Source organism: Phaenicophaeus curvirostris, chromosome 6 (assembly GCF_032191515.1).
Source record: "Phaenicophaeus curvirostris isolate KB17595 chromosome 6, BPBGC_Pcur_1.0, whole genome shotgun sequence".
NCBI lineage: Eukaryota > Metazoa > Chordata > Aves > Cuculiformes > Cuculidae > Phaenicophaeus > Phaenicophaeus curvirostris.
The window spans coordinates 2,753,744-2,771,544 of NC_091397.1; the positions used below are offsets into that span (position 1 = coordinate 2,753,744).

Below are 17,801 nucleotides of genomic sequence, written 5' to 3' on the forward strand. Positions count from 1 at the left end.
CCCTCCTATATCTCCGTATGTTTAGTCTGATCTAAATCTTCAACCCTCCAATTTAAAGCCATTCCCCCTTGTCCTATTGCACCACGCTCTTGGAAAAAGTCCCTCCCCAGCTTTCCTGCAGCCCCTTCAGGTACTGGAAACTGCTTTAAGGTCTCCTCAGGCTGAACAACCCCAACTCTCAGCCTGTCCTCAGAGCAGAGGTGCTCAGGATCATCTTTGTGTCCCTCCTCTGCACCCGTTCCAGCAGTTTCATATCCTTCTTATGTCGGGGATTCCAGAATTGGACACAATCCTCCAGGACGAGGTCTCTAAGAACGGAGCAGAGCCCCACAAACCCCCACAGGAGGGATGCTCAAGCCCCGCATCCCTGGCTCGTGTCTGCGGCAACGGGTACCCACGGGAGGGGGGCGTGGCCAGGAGTGGGCGTGGCCAAGCAACGTGGCCCGCCCAATAGGCGTGGCTTATGTTGAAAGCGACCAATCAGCGTGACCCATCCGGTAGTGGACGTGGCCAATCAGCGAGACGCGCTCGCCGAGGTGGGCGTGGTCAACGGTGGGCGGAGCCAACGCCATGGAGACGCCTTTTGGCCTATCAGCTTCGCGCTTCCCCCTCTAGCCACGCCCCCTTTCTCGCCCCTCCCCTCCTCCTCGCTTACCCATGGTGCCTTGCGCGGGGCTGGCACTGACGTGGCCGCCGAGCGCCGCCATCTTGTGTGCCTGGGCGGAGGAGCGGCCGAGCGGCGCAGAGCGGGGAGCCGGCTCCGAGCGGGAGAGCCCGAGGACAGCCACAACCACCGCCCGGGGCAGCAAATCGACGTTGGTGGGTTCGTCGGGCCCCTTCCCCTTCCTTTTTGTCCCCCCTCCCCTTGCCCACGCCCCGCAGGCGACGGCTCGCGGCCCGACGTGAGGCGCGGCGGCCTCGGCGCTGAGGGGAGGGCGCGGCGGGGCCTGAGGGAGCGGGCCCGCTCTTCCTTCTCCTTGTCTGTCCTTCCTTCTCCTTGTTTTTCTTTCTCCCTTCGCTGGGCGGCTGCCGGGAGGAGGAAGCAGCCGCGGCCAAGCCGCAGCGCGGGCCTTGGGGAGCGGCGGGCCCCGCTGCCCCATCCCCCTCCCTCCGCGCCTTTGGGACTGGGATTGGGGGTGCCAGCGCTTATTCTTGCCTGCTTAGTAGCGTTGGGAGCGGGGAAAACAGTTCCAGCCTTCCCAGCAGCTGCACAGGGCCCGGCGCTATCCCACCATAACCCCGCACCACCACCTTTGGGGCTTAGTGTTTGAGGCTGAGTTGGGGGATTTCAGCCTTTTTGCTTGGCTGGGGGGAAAAGAGGAAAACAGTCCTAGCCTGCCAGCATCTGCATAGTACCCAGCACCACTCCTCCATTCCTTGCTTCCCTTTGCTTTTTGGATTGGAGTTTGAGGTGCCAGCCCTCACTCTTGCCTGTGGGGAGGCATGGGGAGGGCTTGATCAGCCCCAGCTCCCCCAGCAGCTGAGCCCGGCACTACCCACCTTTCCAGTTATTCCTCCTCCTTTGGGACTGGGTGTTCGAGTAGGATTGGGGACTTCCAGCCCTTTTTCTTGCCTGGTGCAGAGCGGGGAAACATCCCTAGCCCGCCAGCAGCTGCACAGGGCCCAGACACCCCCCCCCCCCCCCCCCCATTCCTCTGCCTTTTGGATCGCGGTTGTGGGATTTGAGCCCTTTCTGCTGAAGAGATGTGGGGCAAACGCCTCCAGCCCCCGCCAGCACTTCCATAGGGCCCGGCTCCACCCTGCCGTTTCCTGCTTCGCCTTTGGGGCTGCGTTTGGGGGTTTTGCTGTGTAGGCATGGGGAGCGGGGGTACACCCCCAGCCCCTCCAGCAGCGGCACAGGGCTCAGCGCCACCGTGTATTTCCCCTTCTGTCTTTGGAGCTGGGTTGGGGGGTGTCAGCCCTTTCCGTTTTCTATGGGGAGGGGGGGAACAGCCCCAGTTCCCCCCAGCAGCTGCACGGGGCCTGATGCCACCCCTCATTCCCCCTTCCCCTGCTGGGGCTGGGTGTTTGTGCTGGGGTTAAGGGGTGCCAGTCCTTTCTCTTGCTTGCTGGGGAGGTGTGGGCACGGGCAAGGGGTGGGGGACAGCCTCAGCCCCTCAGCAGCTGCATAAGGCGCGGTGCCACCCCCCGCTATTCCTCCCCATGCCGGGGGAGTGAAAGGGGATGCAGAGGAATGGGCTTCTCCTCCCTTCCCCAAACGTGGCCTCTGCCCCGCCCGTGAGCAGCTCTCAGCAGAGAGGAATTTCCTCGTTTTCCTCTCCCCCGGAAAGCCCTCATTGGTGGAGGATTTGATAGCCTGGTAGGGGAAATGAAGCTCGGGTGGAACTCACAGAAGAGGTTTTTTTCCTGTAAGCCTTTGGCTGCTGAGTTTGGCTTTCTGTTGGGCTGAGGGGGTGATGGTGAGAAGTTGAGCTTTAGCCTGGAGCAAACTCTGCTGCCCATGGCTTGGATTTGCTGGTCTAGAAGATCAGTTTTCCTTGGCCTAGCAGCTCAAAGTGGAAGAAAATTATAGTCTGTCTGAAAATACTATATCTTGTCTCTCCGAGTAGTTAACATGATGCTTTTGACTAATAACTTCTGTCTGATAAAAGTGCTGGGCCAGCGAACCTTTCCACGGAGGAGTCGATTTGCCGCAGCAGAGCATGACTAAAACTCTGCTGGGTCATATAGGTGCCTAAATGTTATGTTTGACATTGAACTTGTTGATTTGCCGGGAGCGTCTTGCCAAAACAAATTCCACAGGTTGATTAGAGTCGTATCCAGAGGTCTTGGTTTGAAATGTAGCTTTGTCACCAAGTAAAATGCAAACTATCGATATAATACTTTGAACTTTGTTTTGCAGGCAGCAAGGCTTACAACACCCATGTGTGGGATATTCTATTAACCTTACTTTTCAGGCAAAGAAATGGAGTCAAAGTAAATTGTCCAAGGTCATTTGATGGTGTCGTTATTGCTATTTTTGCCGCTGATTTGGAGCATTTCTGCTGGAAAAAGGAGATGGAGCTCAGCTAAAGGATTGCTGCTTGGCTTTAGCTCGTGGGTTTTGTAATCACACGATCAGTATAAATACTCGCAGTTTTACAGATGTAGAAAGGGAATCTCTGGAAGGAAAGTTTATGGGGCTGGTGTGATGCCACCAAGTTCCTCTGTGAAACACGCGTCTGTAGTGCTTGAGAGCCCTGTTGGACTGCTTTCCCTGGTGTCGTAATTACACTGGGTGAAAGGGTGAGGAAACTCGCCTCACTTGAACCTCTTAGACTCAGTGGCTTTGCCAAGTTTATTGATGCTTCTACTATGGTGGAGCATCAGGAGCAAAAATGGCTCAACCAGATCTCTTCTCCACTCAGAACAGCTTTTGCTGCTGCAGTAGTGTGAGATGTACATCGTGGTGGATGGATTGGGTGAAAAGGCAAACACCTGGACATAAACCTGGTGGTCTGAGGCATTTGCTGAATTTAGGATTGCCTAGTTGTGAAATACAGCTGGAACCTGAACAGAGACTGGGCAGGAGGGGTGCGTTTTCTCTCAGTACGCTCAGTTCCCTGTGTATGTTAGTCACGCTGACCGAGTGGGGAGGCAGGACTAGTCACAGCTTTTCCAGGCAAAGAAAATGTGTGTGGGAGTAGGGGGCTGGATTTCAGTCCTTATAATTCACCAAATTGTGTTGTGCTCCAGTTACACCTGTTTGCAAACCTGCTTTAAGCAGCAGAGTTTATACATTTTGCTGAGACGTAATTATCAGATAAGCTATTGATGACATTAATTGGTGGAATGAGGAAAAGCTCACAACCCAAGATTCCAGCTGTATTTGCAGTAGTGAGGTTTAAAGAACCACTTTTCTTTGACAATAAAATAACACTTTCAAAATAAAAGGTGCCGAGATGTGTAAAGATGGACTTTGAAGTAAGAATTTTTAGATTCCAACAGCTTTCACAAGCATCAAGATTGCTGTACAGTGAATAAATGTGATGAGCTCTAACTTTTTCTGGAAAGGAATATTTTGAGTTCATTCTTAGAAATCTCTTGAGAAAGTTTTGCCACTGGAGTGTTTGTACAAGAGCTAGCACTGTCCTCGGCTATTATTCCCTTTCTTTAACTGATGAGTAAATAAGTTTATAATCAGCTTCCCACTACAGCAGCTGTTTTTCTGTGTTGTTCAGCATTTTTTTCTTTCTGCTTGCAAGCATCCAATTTTATTCCTTGTTTCTAAGACATGCAAACATTGAAGGACTGTGGTACTACTTCTGCTGATATTTCAGTTCTAATAAAACTCAGATATCTGGTATAGCTCTTACTCATGCATGGATCTCATACCTCACAACTAGCGGCAGAGCCTCTGTTTGACATTTTAGCCCAAACCAGAAGCCAGTTCCATTACCAAAGCTCTCACATGATTTCTAATATGAGTGTAAATGTTGGCTTACTCCCCAGTTACTGGAGATGAATAACAGGCTGTTTGTCTTAGAAGCTCAAAATCTTATATTTTGAGTGGTTCAGCCTCAAAAAAACTGTGCAAGGCTTCTCTTGAGAAGAAATGCTTTCTACATAACTGGTTCTCACAGCAGCGTACTCACCCTTTTAAACAGGTGAACATGAAGTCGCAGTCCAAGCTTGAGTGTCACAACTATGTTGTTGGCACTGCTTTATTTCCTGAGCAGTCACAGGCAGTCTGCAGGGAGGTGAATGGATATGCTTCATCTGAAAGCAAAACCAGTGGCTTCTGGGTTTTTACACCTATTTGCCTGTCCTTTAAATAAAATGGGGTTTGGGCCAGATGTGTTTTTTACTATGTGTTGGTTTACATACTATTGAGTTATTCATGGTAGTGTGAAACTGACTAAAATAGTTGGGGATTTTGCGATGGAATAGAAGTAGCTTGCTCCCCCAACTTCAAGGTGAGAATAAGGCAATAATTCTGGTTTGGTTTTTGAGTATGAAGTCAAGCAGCCTGCCCTCTTCACGTGTTGTTATTCTGGTCAGTGTTTTAGGTACTAATTCTTCTTGTGTCTGAGAAATAGGCATGACTCCATAGGAAATTTTCTCTCTTTTTGCCCTTGATTTGATCTTGTAAAAGGAAATACTTCCTGTTTTCCTTCCACTGTGAGCCTCATTGCTCTCAAGAGAATGTTAATCACATACGGAAAATGCGCTACCTGGGTAACATGTATAGACATCAAGATATTCAGCCTCCTTAGGCTGGATAAAGGAGCTACATAAGGAGCAACCCAGTGTTGGGTTTTCATTCACTTGGCTTCTCACTTGCACATCCTCCATCTGTCTTGAACATGCAGTGTGCATATGGGTGCTTTTTAGTTGTTCACGGCAAGCCTGTGGTGGCCAAATCCAGCCATGCCTCTTCAGGGGCAAGTACAATTACATCTTAATGTTCTATTTCTCGTGATGTTTCAGTGCCAGTTGTTTTCCTGTAACCTCCCCTAAAAGACAAATAACAAGGTCACGATCATTTAGGTCACCTACGTGTGTAGCAGAGTTGCCTCTGATGTGAAGTGGGGGAAATGGCTGTGGTGGTAGGTTTTAATCTCCACAGTTTACACTCCACTGGTTTTAATAGGTGCAGTTATAAAGTAGTTTGGACTCTTTAAAAGAGTTCTGAGGAGGTGTTCTTAAGATGGCCTTTATTACAATGATATTTGTTAGCTGCTCTTAAATTTTGCGTGTAGTCAGTGCTAAGTGATGTTATGGTGGTCTAAAGTCTTGGTAACCCAAAATCATTTAAGCTGAATTCCACCATTAAGGCCTTGAAGCTTGAGTTGATGTATGGTCGTCTTTTGCTCAGGTTGTCGGATGTGGAAGGCCAGTAAACAACTTCTAAAAATAGTTGAATGTAACAGTACTTGAATAGTCATGTATTGGGCCACTCTGCTTATGCAAAAAGAATTGCTTTGATCAGGAACTTTTTTCCAAAATTTGCTGTAACAGAACACTTTAAATCTGTAAAGAAATCGCTTTGAGTTCAAAAGAGCACAGCTGTGCTTAACTGACGGTGCCTGCTGGGCAGCGATGTAAAACGCTGTGGCCCTCGATTAGCCCCAAACTCTAGCACTGTTCTGTTCTTTTTGGATTGCTTCTCACATTCTCTTCTAAACCACACTTCGTTGTAAAGAACAAGCTGCCAAGTTAGATGTGCACTTTAAATTATTTGCCAGTTGTTCCTGCATGTAACACCAGCAACAGCTGTTGAACTTGGATTCTTTTTTTTAAAATAATCTTTTTCACGTCTTGTTTACACATGAGTTGGGTGTTTTGTGTGAATATTTTGCTTCTCTTGGTGTTTTAATTTAAAACCTCCTAGGATCCTGTAAAGGAGAAATATGGCGCAAGGTGACTAGTGACAGCTGACTGGATTTCAAATCAATGTTTCTGTTAGATAGCAAACTAACTAGTTTTTGTCTCCTGTGACTGGTATAACTACTGTATTAATAGCAGGTTAAGAGTTGTGGGTTTGGGGTTTTTCTGATTGTATTGGAAGTGGAGTTAATGCTTAGTGTCAAGTAGACTTCCCTTTAAATTGAAAGTCTTTTGGTCGTAATCAGTTGCCTTTGTAAGCACACTAATGTTACTTCCCCTAGATGTCTTGAGCAAATACAGCAAGGTGCATAAAGCTCCTAGGAAACTGCAGCCATTAGGGGTTTTACCTCGTGCTTTAGCATTAGTGTTTTCACTGATAACTGTGTAACACAGTACGACACTGGTGGTGGCACCATGTTTGACTCTCCTTGAAATGGGCATTTAAAAAAAGATACAAATGTCCTAGGGAGGCGTAATAGTTCCCAGAGACAACAAATGCCCTCTGTTCCTCAGCATGTTGTGCAGAGAAGGGACAGAGTTGAGCTTTTCTTGACTGATACTCATCGCCGCTGGTATTTTTCAGCGCTAGGGAACAGATTGCAAAAAATGATTGCGCTTGGCAACTTCTGTTATGCCAGTTAAAGTTTTGGTCATTATTTTTTCTCTTTGGGAGCCTTATGTGGTAAGTGTTGGCATGTAGAAGTGAAAAATATATTTCTATACTGCAAGTATAATTAGATTAAATAATACCTATAGCGTCCTCTGTCTTGGCCTCTGATTTTGTCTCCTGTATGTGCAAAGAAATACCGTAAATACGAAAGAAACCGTGGCATGTGCCAGAACTTGGGGAAGTTTAGTCTGTGGTCAAAAAGAACTTTTTCAGAGGTTCAAAGTAAAGATGATGCAGAGTTTGAGGTCTACCTCTACTTTCTTTGATGTACCACGTGCTCTTCTGGTCATATTTGGGTGGGATGGCTTGTTAACAGCTCCTCCAAGAAGTCTGGAGGTCAAGAAGCATATTTGCCTTCTCAAGATAAGCAGCCTGAATGAAATGACATTACGGTGCATTAACGTACGGTTAAATGTGAAATGCTGCAGAAGATTAAGTGTTGAATGATCTTTGGCCTTGAGATACTCCCCAGAGGTTTTATGCTAACCACCTACAATTAATAAAGCAAATGCTAGTTCGTACTCAGGGGTGTATCACTTCCACTAGTGCAGACACTCATTCATTTTTAACTCATTACACTGAGCCTTTCTGAAAAAGGCTGCCTGTTCTCCTAATTGCTTATCTACATGTATTGCTTACTAGAAAACAGGCTGCTGAAAATGCCTTGGTTCCTGAAACAGAACTGCAGTCTTACCCAGTGAATGTCTTTCTTGCTGTTTACCTGTAGTGCTTTACATCTGACCTGAACCTGCCTGGCAGGTTTTTAGTGCTGTGAGGATTGCAAGGTGGAGCCGATTGCGTTAAGGTGTGCTTCAGGGCTCTGATGGGCCAGGAGAAGGAAGAATTGCTCAGACAGCTTGGTTTTGGGGTGATGTGGGTTTGATGAGAGGTGGTGGGCTGGAAGCTGCAGAGCGTAGCATGCGCCAACGTCAAAAACACACATGCTATGCTCTGCAAAAATAGTCTGTGCTGTTTAAACAAATTGTTCCCTTTCATACACAAATCTTCCTGCTTAGTGTGATAGATTGTTCTTTTGAAGATGTGCTGGAGTACTACAAGCAGCTCACAAGCCAAAGTCTTTTATGTTTTCTGGCATTTCATGATCAGCATAGCAATTACTGACTTTTCGATTGAGGAAAAGAGAAAGTTCAGCTCCAGAACAGAATATAGGCAATATATTGGCAAGTCTTGATCTGCATTGCAGTTTTGCATAATGCCTGAAAATCATTGGGATTGCTTGGTTAACCTAAAAGGGTCTCAAATTTCCTTGTGTTTTCAGATTGCGTATGTTACATGGTCCAACTAATGGACTGAAATGAGAATTAAACTAAGCAGATTCAGCTCTGAAGTACCCTGGAAGTTATCGCGTGATCCCTCAGCTGAGTTGTATTAATGGGTGGCAGGGAAATCCAGAGAGGCAGCTCCAAATTGTGGCGGCAGTTTCTGCTGTGGTACCATCTGTGATGTCTGACAACAGAAATGATCTACAGAGACCTGTCAGCTGGTCACAGTGATAGTGATTATTCGCTTGAGGTTTTTATCAGTGCTAGGGAAGGAACTCAAGGTGGTTTTGCTTAGGTAATTAGAATATAATGAAACACTGGCAAGGGAGGGTGTAGGGAGATGAGTGTCATTTAAAAAAAGTACAGTTTGCTTTTCTTGGCAGTGGGTTAATGTGATTCTAGTGGCTGGTCAGAGGGTGGTCCTGATGGTGGCAAGGGCAGAGGCCCTCTCCTGCCCCAGTAACATCCAACAAGTAACTGGTGGGACTCAACAGTTTGTGGGAGTTCTGCAGGTGGGTTTGTCTCAGTATTTTTCTCTTGGAAAGCAATGATACCGCTGCTTTTTAGTCAACATCTGAATATGTGGGGGCGGGCTGTAAAATCCACTGCCTATGAAAATAAATTAGGGTTTCTGCGATGTCGCCTACCTTAAAGTATCAAATAACTGACAAAATTAGTTTGGCTGGTAGGAGTGTGGAGAGAGCAAGGAGGAAATGGAAACTAAGCTATTTTTTTTAACTTCTCCTTCTTCACAAAAAGTAGAAAGGAGGATGGGTGCTGTGAAAGCAGCTGAGTAATGTACTTCAGTGGTGGAGGGCAGGCTTGCCCTGGGAGTCATCAGCTGCCTGGAGAACAAGGACCTAACAGAATTCACTATTAGCAGTACCAAATGTAGGCAACTTGTTCAGCAGACTGAGACTTTTCCAGGGTGTGGAAAGACATCATGGATGTAAATGCTAAGATTCACTGGTTACAGGTTTTGATCCAAGCATTTAATATACTTTTAAACACACAGAAAGAAAACAAATGCATTCTTCAGCAGGGCTTGTAAGGTTCTCTTGCTGCAGAAGTCCTTGCCCTCATTTTGAAGGCTTGCAAGAGCTCTGGTAAAGGGTTACAGTTCAACCCTGACTGTTGCTTTTCAGATGAAGTGGAAGATAGAGGTAGCATGAGCAGACGGACAAAGGGAAGCTTTATAGCCTCCCTCTCTCCAGCCCTGTAAGAGCTGCTGTTGTGGGCTGAGGAGTGAGGGAGATTTCCTGCTGTCTGAGTGAATTGGATAAATAGGGACTCTAGCAAAACTGTTTTCTCTACTTCCTAATTAACTTTCCTGTTTATACAGCTTTCCTGTGTTCAAGTGGGAGTTGAATATTCATGGCCGTGCTTCAGAAATATGAAGGAAGTGGTGGAATGACAGAACTTTTAAACCTTCTGTTTGGTTTTAATCCACAGGCTGCCCTGTCTGGCTTATAGAGGAGCTCAGTTTTAAAGTTTCAATTGCATTGAGCTTCAATTATAATGAATAAATGAATTTTTTACTCTACTTACTTTAGTAAGTTGAAGTGGTGATTGATGCCATTCCGGAACTCCAGAATGGACTCTGAACTTCACTGCCCAGCTGCTTGTGTTAAGACATGTGACTTAGTTAATGTTACAGTGCTTAACTTTTGGGTTAAAAATTGTACCCAGCAAAGCATCCTGAGAAGGGCAGAACTGCTCAGACCTTTGGCAGTGCTGAATGGAGAAGTCTGACTCCCTATGTCCCTCATATGGGTCTAAACAGAGTGGGACAAGATTTTTTGTTTGATTGTGCGCTTCTCAGTTCAAAGCTGGTTTTAACTGTCTTAAGTAGATATTGTGTGAAGTCTGTTCCCAGCATGAATTTTGGTGACTTCCTCGTGAAATAGAGTGTTTTAAAGAGATTATTCAGAGTTCATATTGTGCCACAAATTGTGTGGCTTGATTTTGCAGGAAATCCCTCTTCTGAATGTCACATTCTTGGCTGTAGGTGCTCCTACTTGTCGTAAGCTTGTGCGTTCAGTTGGGCTCCATCTAGGCAAACTGATATTTGAGAGCTGGTAGACAGAAAAGCAGGAGGGTTGTGAAACATTGCTACCACCATGTAACATCCTCATCCACAATCCACTGGAACGCTTTGGGGCTGCTTTTCTCTGTCTTATGACCAGAATAATAGTTCTTGTGATGATTTCAAACTCAATGTAAACTGAGTAGTAGCAAGTTTGAGAATGGGGAAAAAATTGTGGAAGAAAGGGAGAAGTGGACAAGCTGCGGTAGGGTGGATCCCATCCCAAGGGCATAGGGAACATCTGTGAGGTCTGGAGCAGAAAGACAGTTTCTCCAGCTCCTGAACAGGAAGCTTCCAATGTTGTTAATCACTTCTGAGCATCTAAACAGCAGTATTTGCAGTGAGGGAGAAAACATTTATTTCTAAACCTGCCTCTTCTAATGTAACTACAGATTTTTCATAGCTGAGTTTCAGTAAATGTGGATCTGCTTCCTAAAGATGGTCTCCCTCCAATGAATGTAATGCTGCTTTGTGTTTGTGTTGTGTCCGCAGGCTGTTTCCTTGGGGTTTGAGAGGAAGGAAGCTGTTTTGATTAGGAGAATATCCAAGCTGTGTTCTGAGTTTCCTTCATGAAGGAAGGACCAGCTGTTGGTGCACTAAGCAGCAAAGAGATGAGCGCTCATCTAAAACCTAACTGCAGGTCAATTAGGAACAGTGTGTTTTATGGTGACACTTCGAGCTGCAAATTACCCTATAAAAATGGGGAGCAGAGCACTTGAAGTGGTTGGTTGTGTTGAAAGCAAACCATGAATGCTCATAGAATCATTTGATTGCAAAAGGTCTTTGATTGGAAAAGACCTTTGAGATAGTCCAGCTGTACCTGTCCAGTACTAAACCAGATCCCCGAGTACCTTATCTACCCACCTTCTAAATACCTCCATGGAGAGTGACTCAACCATCTCCCTGGGCAACCTCTTCCAGTGCCTGATAAACCTTTCGGTGAAGTAATTCCTCCTGATATCCAATCTGAACCTTCCCTGACGCAACTTGAGGTCCTAAAAATTAACCAGAGTTGGAAAACATCATTTAATGCTAAATGCTCCAAAAGAATATTTGAAAGATATAAAGTACTCAGAGCTGTGTCTCTTTTAGGAGTGAGTTTTTGCATATTTGTTCATCTTTGTATTACCTCGGTGTGAGGAAGAATCATGTATGGTGTTTGTGGGAGTCAGTTAAAGAATTCACCTTACCCAGTACCTTTATTTTGGTGTTAGATTATGTCCTGTTGGGAACAGCCACTGGTAACTCACAAATGATACTGTGATCTCTTTCCTCTAGACTTGACTGGCCAGTGAGAACATCTGTCAAGCATGGGAAATATTTTTGCTAACCTCTTCAAAGGCCTTTTTGGCAAAAAAGAAATGCGTATTCTAATGGTTGGTCTGGATGCTGCAGGAAAGACTACTATTTTGTACAAGCTTAAACTCGGTGAAATAGTAACTACTATTCCTACTATAGGTAAGATTTTTACACTTGCGTAACTGCCTGCTTTGAGATTTGGGCCTTATTGTTTACAGTAATATCTTATCTCAGCTGCCACTTGTTGATTTAAGTGACAGTGCTGTGCCCCAACTTGACTATCAGAACAAACACTTGCTAAAACCATGGCATGAAGGTGGCACAGCCTAGTGTTCCGGCATGGGATGGGATTACATGACTGTTTTTTCACTTAATTCCCTCTTCATTCACTTGTGGACCAACCCTTTATGGGCCACAGAAGGGCAGTCTGCCCTCCTGTGTGTGTGGCATCAAACAGATGGCAGTGGGAAGAAGAGGGTGATGCCTTTTTTTTTTTTTTGTTGGAGGGTTACTGTAAGAACTGTGTGATTAGAGACATGCCTTATTTCTAGTCCTTAAAGCTTAGGGGATTTTAATGCAGCAGAGTTTTTTCTGCATTTTGTAGCTGCAATTACAGGCAGCAATTAGAGCCGTTAGTTTGATCTCAGTGGGGGTGGTTGTGGGAGAAGGAGTTGCAGAGAACCCACATTTGCCTGCTTAGAGGGCTTCACTGTAGGGTTCTGCTTATTTAAGGAAGATTTAAGTGTAAAGATCTCTTCTAGTGATGACATTCCAAGTATGACTGGGGAAATACAAAAAGGTCCAGGGCTGGCTATGTTTAACTGAGATTTTTTTTGGCCACCATTTCTATTTCAGGTTTCAATGTGGAAACGGTAGAGTACAAGAACATTAGCTTCACGGTCTGGGATGTAGGTGGTCAGGATAAGATCAGACCACTCTGGCGCCATTATTTCCAGAACACACAAGGTGAGTCTGAATGCTTGAATCGTAGGCTTCCAGAACCACACAAGTTTTTTAATGACCTTACTGTGATAATCTCCTGAGTTTCTTCGGAAAGGGGAAAGTATTTATTGTTACAAAAGGGTGTGGTTTTTGCTCTGGATCTTCTGTTAAACTAGTACAAGTTCAAAGAGTGATGGGAAGAAACGTAGAAACCGGTCTTCCTTGTCCATCTGACTCAGATGGAGTTCAGAGTTTGCCTTTCTTCTTTGAGTATCACAGTGCTCTGCCCTCACTTCAAAGAGGAGCCTTTACTACAGGCTCCAGTAGCCCTGTGAACCGAGAGTTTCTCGCTTCTCCCACTCTTGTGTCTTTATAGCGTGCACACGTTCAAGTCCTGTCATGGAGTTTCAAGAATTGCTACTCACTGAGAAGTATTGAGGGGTTATGTAGATGGAAGTGCACAAGTTTCCAAAAACGCAAATTAACACTTGGCTTTCAGTGAGAACAGACTTCCTATCAGATATAGAATCATTAAGGTTGGAAAAGACCTCTAAGATCAAGTCCAACCATTAGACCAACACTACTGTGCCTACTAAACCGTGCTGCATCTATGTGTTTTGAACAGCGCCAGGCATGATTATTCTACCACTGCCCTGAGCAGCCTGTGCCAGTGCTTCACCACTTTTTCAGTAAAGAAGTTTTTCCTAATATCCAGCCTAAACATTCCCTTTGCAACTTGAGACCGTTTCCTCTCATCCTGTCCCTTCTTACCTGGGAGAAGAGACCAGCACCCACCTCACTACAGCCTCTTTTCAGGGCGTTGTAGAGAATGAAAGAGATTACAGTAAGAAGACTGTATTTTTCTGAGATATACTGCATTATTTTGCATTGTTCTCTGTTCAAAGCTTTGTTCTGACCTCCTGAAGTAGGTATTGTTTGTTAATAACTTCTGCTGTATGCTTATTCTGATTGTGTGCTTATTTCTAGGTCTGATTTTTGTGGTTGACAGTAATGACAGAGAACGAGTGAATGAGGCCAGAGAAGAGCTTATGAGAATGTTGGCAGAAGATGAGCTTAGAGATGCTGTTTTATTAGTGTTTGCTAACAAACAGGTATGCCCATGAAAGGCGTTTTTCCGTAAGAACTCTTAAAAACATGTAGCATATTTGAGTGCTAGGTCTTGAACTTGATGTTTGTATTTTCAGTGCAATAACAGATAAGCATTCAGTAAATCTTCAGTTTTGAAGACAGCAAAGCTGTAGTTTAAATTACCCTTTTCTCATCTGAAAGGAGCATCCTTCCAAACCATATTGGCTAATAGAAATTCTTATATTTTCAGTTGTAGGGAAGAATTCTGCCAGTTTAATTTTTAAGGTTGGCTTAAGTAAAGCAACTGCTCAAGCTCCCTGCAAACAGAGAGGAAGGCCAGAATGCCAGTGTCCCTGAATTCTTCAGGGTGTTTGAGGGTACTGCTAGTGCAGAAGGAGTAGCATCCTGCTTCATCAATTGCATAGATTCACTTGTGAAGGGTAAAGAAGCCCTAAGTCTTGTTTAGCTGCAGGAGAGGCAGGCAATAAGCAGAAGCAGTACCAAGCCCTATACTACTTAATGATAGAAGCTGATCATAAATCATAACTGCAGTCACAGAAAACACTTCCTGATGGGAAGGCAAACAAAACAGACCTCAAATTTGTAAGCAGTTTGGGGTCAACACTGAGGGGCTTGGTTGCTTGATCCAAATGTCAGCTGCCTGGCTCCTGTTTTCAAGAGAAGAGAAATATTCTATGATACGTGCTTTTGATCGGGGTGTTAAGCCATTGAGACTTTTGTCAGTGTAGGGGGAAGCAGCTTGAGTAATGAAGTAATCCACTGAGTCTGCTGAAAGAGAAGCTCCGAGAGCTCTCAACTTTATTTTAATGACTTTAAAGCTGCTGATCAAAAATGGTTTAGGGAGGCACGTGCTTCTTCTCGGCAACTAGGGGAGACAATGACTCTCTTTCGTTCCCTCAGGACCTGCCGAACGCGATGAATGCAGCAGAAATCACAGACAAACTTGGACTGCATTCTCTTCGTCACAGGAACTGGTATATCCAGGCAACCTGTGCCACTAGCGGAGATGGTCTCTATGAAGGACTGGACTGGTTGTCCAATCAGCTCCGAAACCAGAAATGAAACCATAAACCTTCCTCTTCCCTCTTTTTCCACCCTCCCTCTTATTTCCTCTTATTCGCCCTTCGCTTTACTCTAATGTGGCAAACTGTGCTACTTTGTGGTATTGAGTGCCGGAAGCTGTTTTCATTTCTTTTGTCACAGTATATATTGCATCATGCTGTAAATGTGGCAAATACAAGCCTGAAAACAGTTAGGTTTCTTATTTAATGTAAATAGTTTTTGTTTCCAATGAGGCAGTTTCTGGTACTCCTATGCAATATTACTCAGCTTTTTTTTATTGTAAAGAATCAACTCACTGTTTAGTACTGGGAAGGGATTTAAGTGGGTTAACATAAGGGTTGCCATGGTCCTTGTGCAGTAGAGCTGAATACCATCTCGGCTGGGTTATGAGGTCTGTGAGATCAGTTTTGGTGGCTGGTTTTTAACCTGAATTCTGTATTTTTTTAAATAGTCAAGGAAAAGTAAAAACACTTCAGCGTACAAAAGCTTGACATCGCTTCTGCTGTTCTAGCTCTGATGTGGTGACTTTTGATTCTTTTTGAGATGATGAGGCAATGATCAACACCCAATTAGCTTCATCTCATTAAAGAACAGATCATTACCGATAGATCTTTGGCTTTGTAGCTTGTAGTATGTGCTCATCCTTGTTCATACTCCTTAAAAGATTTGCCGGACCTTGTTTAGATGAGCTTGCAGACTCATGCTAAACATTTGACTCTGGGTTCAGGTGAGACTTACTGCTTCCATTGAACCTGAGTGACTTCCAGCAGCCAACATTTTTAGCCTGTTGTATTTGTCACAAGTGTTTTGTACTTTTCTTGTGCGTAAACCACTCCAGAAGGCAAACCTTTCCATAGAAAGCACAGCCTGTCCTAGTCCTAAGCTCTATAGGCAGAAAGTCCTGTACTTAACATAAGAATCGCCATGAAAAACACCAAACATCTATGTATAGTGTCTAGGATTAAACAAAAAAAGCATGAGAGTTTGGAGAGCTGTTCCACTCTATAAGTATTCAATCCCATTTTGGAACAATCCCATATCTGTATATGTGTGAAAACCCTTGGCATCCCTCATACTGCAAGGTTCAGATTTGCCATCAGAAAAACGACCTCTCTACTTTTCTTTTGTATTTTGATAAACACTGAAGAAGCTGGAGCTGTTAAACTTTAACTCGAGGAACTATCAGAACTGGTTTATTTAGTGTTGTGGAAACCTTTATTGCTTTCAATACACAAATTAGTAATCAACTGTTTTGTATACTTGTTTTCAGTTTTCATTTCGACAAACAAGCACTGTAATTAAAGCTATTAGAATAAAATCTCTTAACTATTTCATGTTTTTTATGCCTTGCTGTTCATTTGATCATCTTGGCAGAATCATAATGAAATACTTGTTGAATAAAAAGTTTCATGAAACTTGCACTGGCATCGTGTTGTTGTATCAATTGCCTCTGTCTGGTACCAGGTGCTGGATTAATGCAAACCTAGCCAGCAGTGCATCTCCTCTGTTTTCCAAATGTCATTCCCACCTGGGCTCCTGCAGGTGAGGGAATGGGCTGGTGCTGGTTGGGTTCTGTGGGACTCTCTTGAGCTTTTTGAGTAATCTCATTGCTTCCCACAACAGATTGTTCTTCCTGCTGATCCCACTCCATAAATTAATTAGCAAGTTTTAGAGGGAGGTAATATGAAATCTGCCTTCTTAAACACTTTGATTTGCATTTTTCCACTCTGGGGGCCCCTCTGGACCTGGAACAAAGCAGCTCACAGTGGATGAGCTAGAGATGTCCCTGCCTGTAGCAGGGGACTTGGAACTGGATGATCTTTAAGGTCCATTACAATCCAAACCATTCTATGGTCCTGCCTTCCCCCATCAGCTGCAGCTTCTCATCACTGATGGTCGTTGCTGGGGCTACTGGCCAACTGCTGGCTGTTTTCCTGGCCGGGATTGCAGCAGATTCCCCTTAGGGAGGCTGGAAACCTCTAAAATGGAGCAGCCTAACTGGTGGGGAAACCTGGGGCTTTGGGTGGGAATGGGAGCGGACCACTGATGCTCTGGAAGGAGGAGTTGCTGCTCTTGACCTAGCATCAGCTTGCTTGGCCAGAAAGATGATTTTTGGATGTGCTCCTCCTCTTTCCATAACGGATTGCACTTCCCCTTGCTTCCCAGGTTTTGTTTCCTCTCTGTATTCTTCCAGCACAGGTTCATCCTCTTAGAGTGGGTCCAGAGGTGGCCATGAAGATGATCAGAGGGCTGGAGCACCTCCCATATGAGGATGGGCTCAGAGAGCTGGGGCTTAGCCTGGAGAAGAGAAGGCCCCAGGGAGATCTTCTAGCAGCCCTCTAGTACTTGAAAGAAGCTTACAGGAAAGCTGGGGCAGGGCTCCTTATCAGGGAGGGCAGTGATAGGATGAGGGGGAATGGGTTTTAGCTAAAAGAGGGGAGATTTAGATTAGATGTTACGAAGAACTTCTCTCTTGTGAGGGTGGTGAGTCACTAGCACAGGTTACACAGAGAAGTCGTGGCTGCCCCATCCCTGGAGCTGTTCAAGGCCAGGTTGGATGTGGCTTGGAGCAACCTCATCCATGGCAGGGTGGCTGGAACTGGATGGGCTTTGAGGTCCCTTCCAACTGAAGCCATTCTATGATCCTTGGAGTGTCCTCTCCTGCACAGGAGGCTCATGGAATGGGTCTCTGCTGTGCCTAGTCTTCAGCTGAGAGCTCAGCCTGAGTCAGGTTTCCCAGCCAGGTGTCTGTTCCTTGCACTTCTCCTGGCAGTACAGGGTAAATATCGTCAGGCAAATGATGACAAAGGATTATGAAAGTCCTGTAACTCAGGCTGATCTTTTGAAACTTCTTTTGCCTTGAGTTTCAAGCTCTCACTCAGGATCTCTGCGTGCCTAACAGGGCAGGACATCTATTTATTCCTGGCCTGAGAGGAAGTCGAGGGGCCAGCTCTTCCACTGGCGTTACTTTGTGCTGTGGAAATAAGCAGAGCCCCCTAATTCCTCTCTCATCCTTCAT

At 45.2% G+C, this 17,801-nt stretch overlaps 1 protein-coding gene across 1 annotated transcript; it reads left to right on the forward strand.

The window, feature by feature from the left end:
• The first annotated feature begins 700 nt into the window (after window positions 1-700).
• ARF1 (ARF GTPase 1) lies at window positions 701-16,201 on the forward strand. Its single transcript, XM_069859209.1, has 5 exons — window positions 701-819; window positions 11,648-11,827; window positions 12,524-12,634; window positions 13,598-13,722; window positions 14,621-16,201. Exons 2-5 carry the CDS (start codon window positions 11,680-11,682, stop codon window positions 14,780-14,782), a joined length of 546 nt encoding a protein of 181 aa, XP_069715310.1. The 5' UTR covers window positions 701-819; window positions 11,648-11,679; the 3' UTR covers window positions 14,783-16,201.
• Window positions 16,202-17,801: the final 1,600 nt, after the last annotated feature.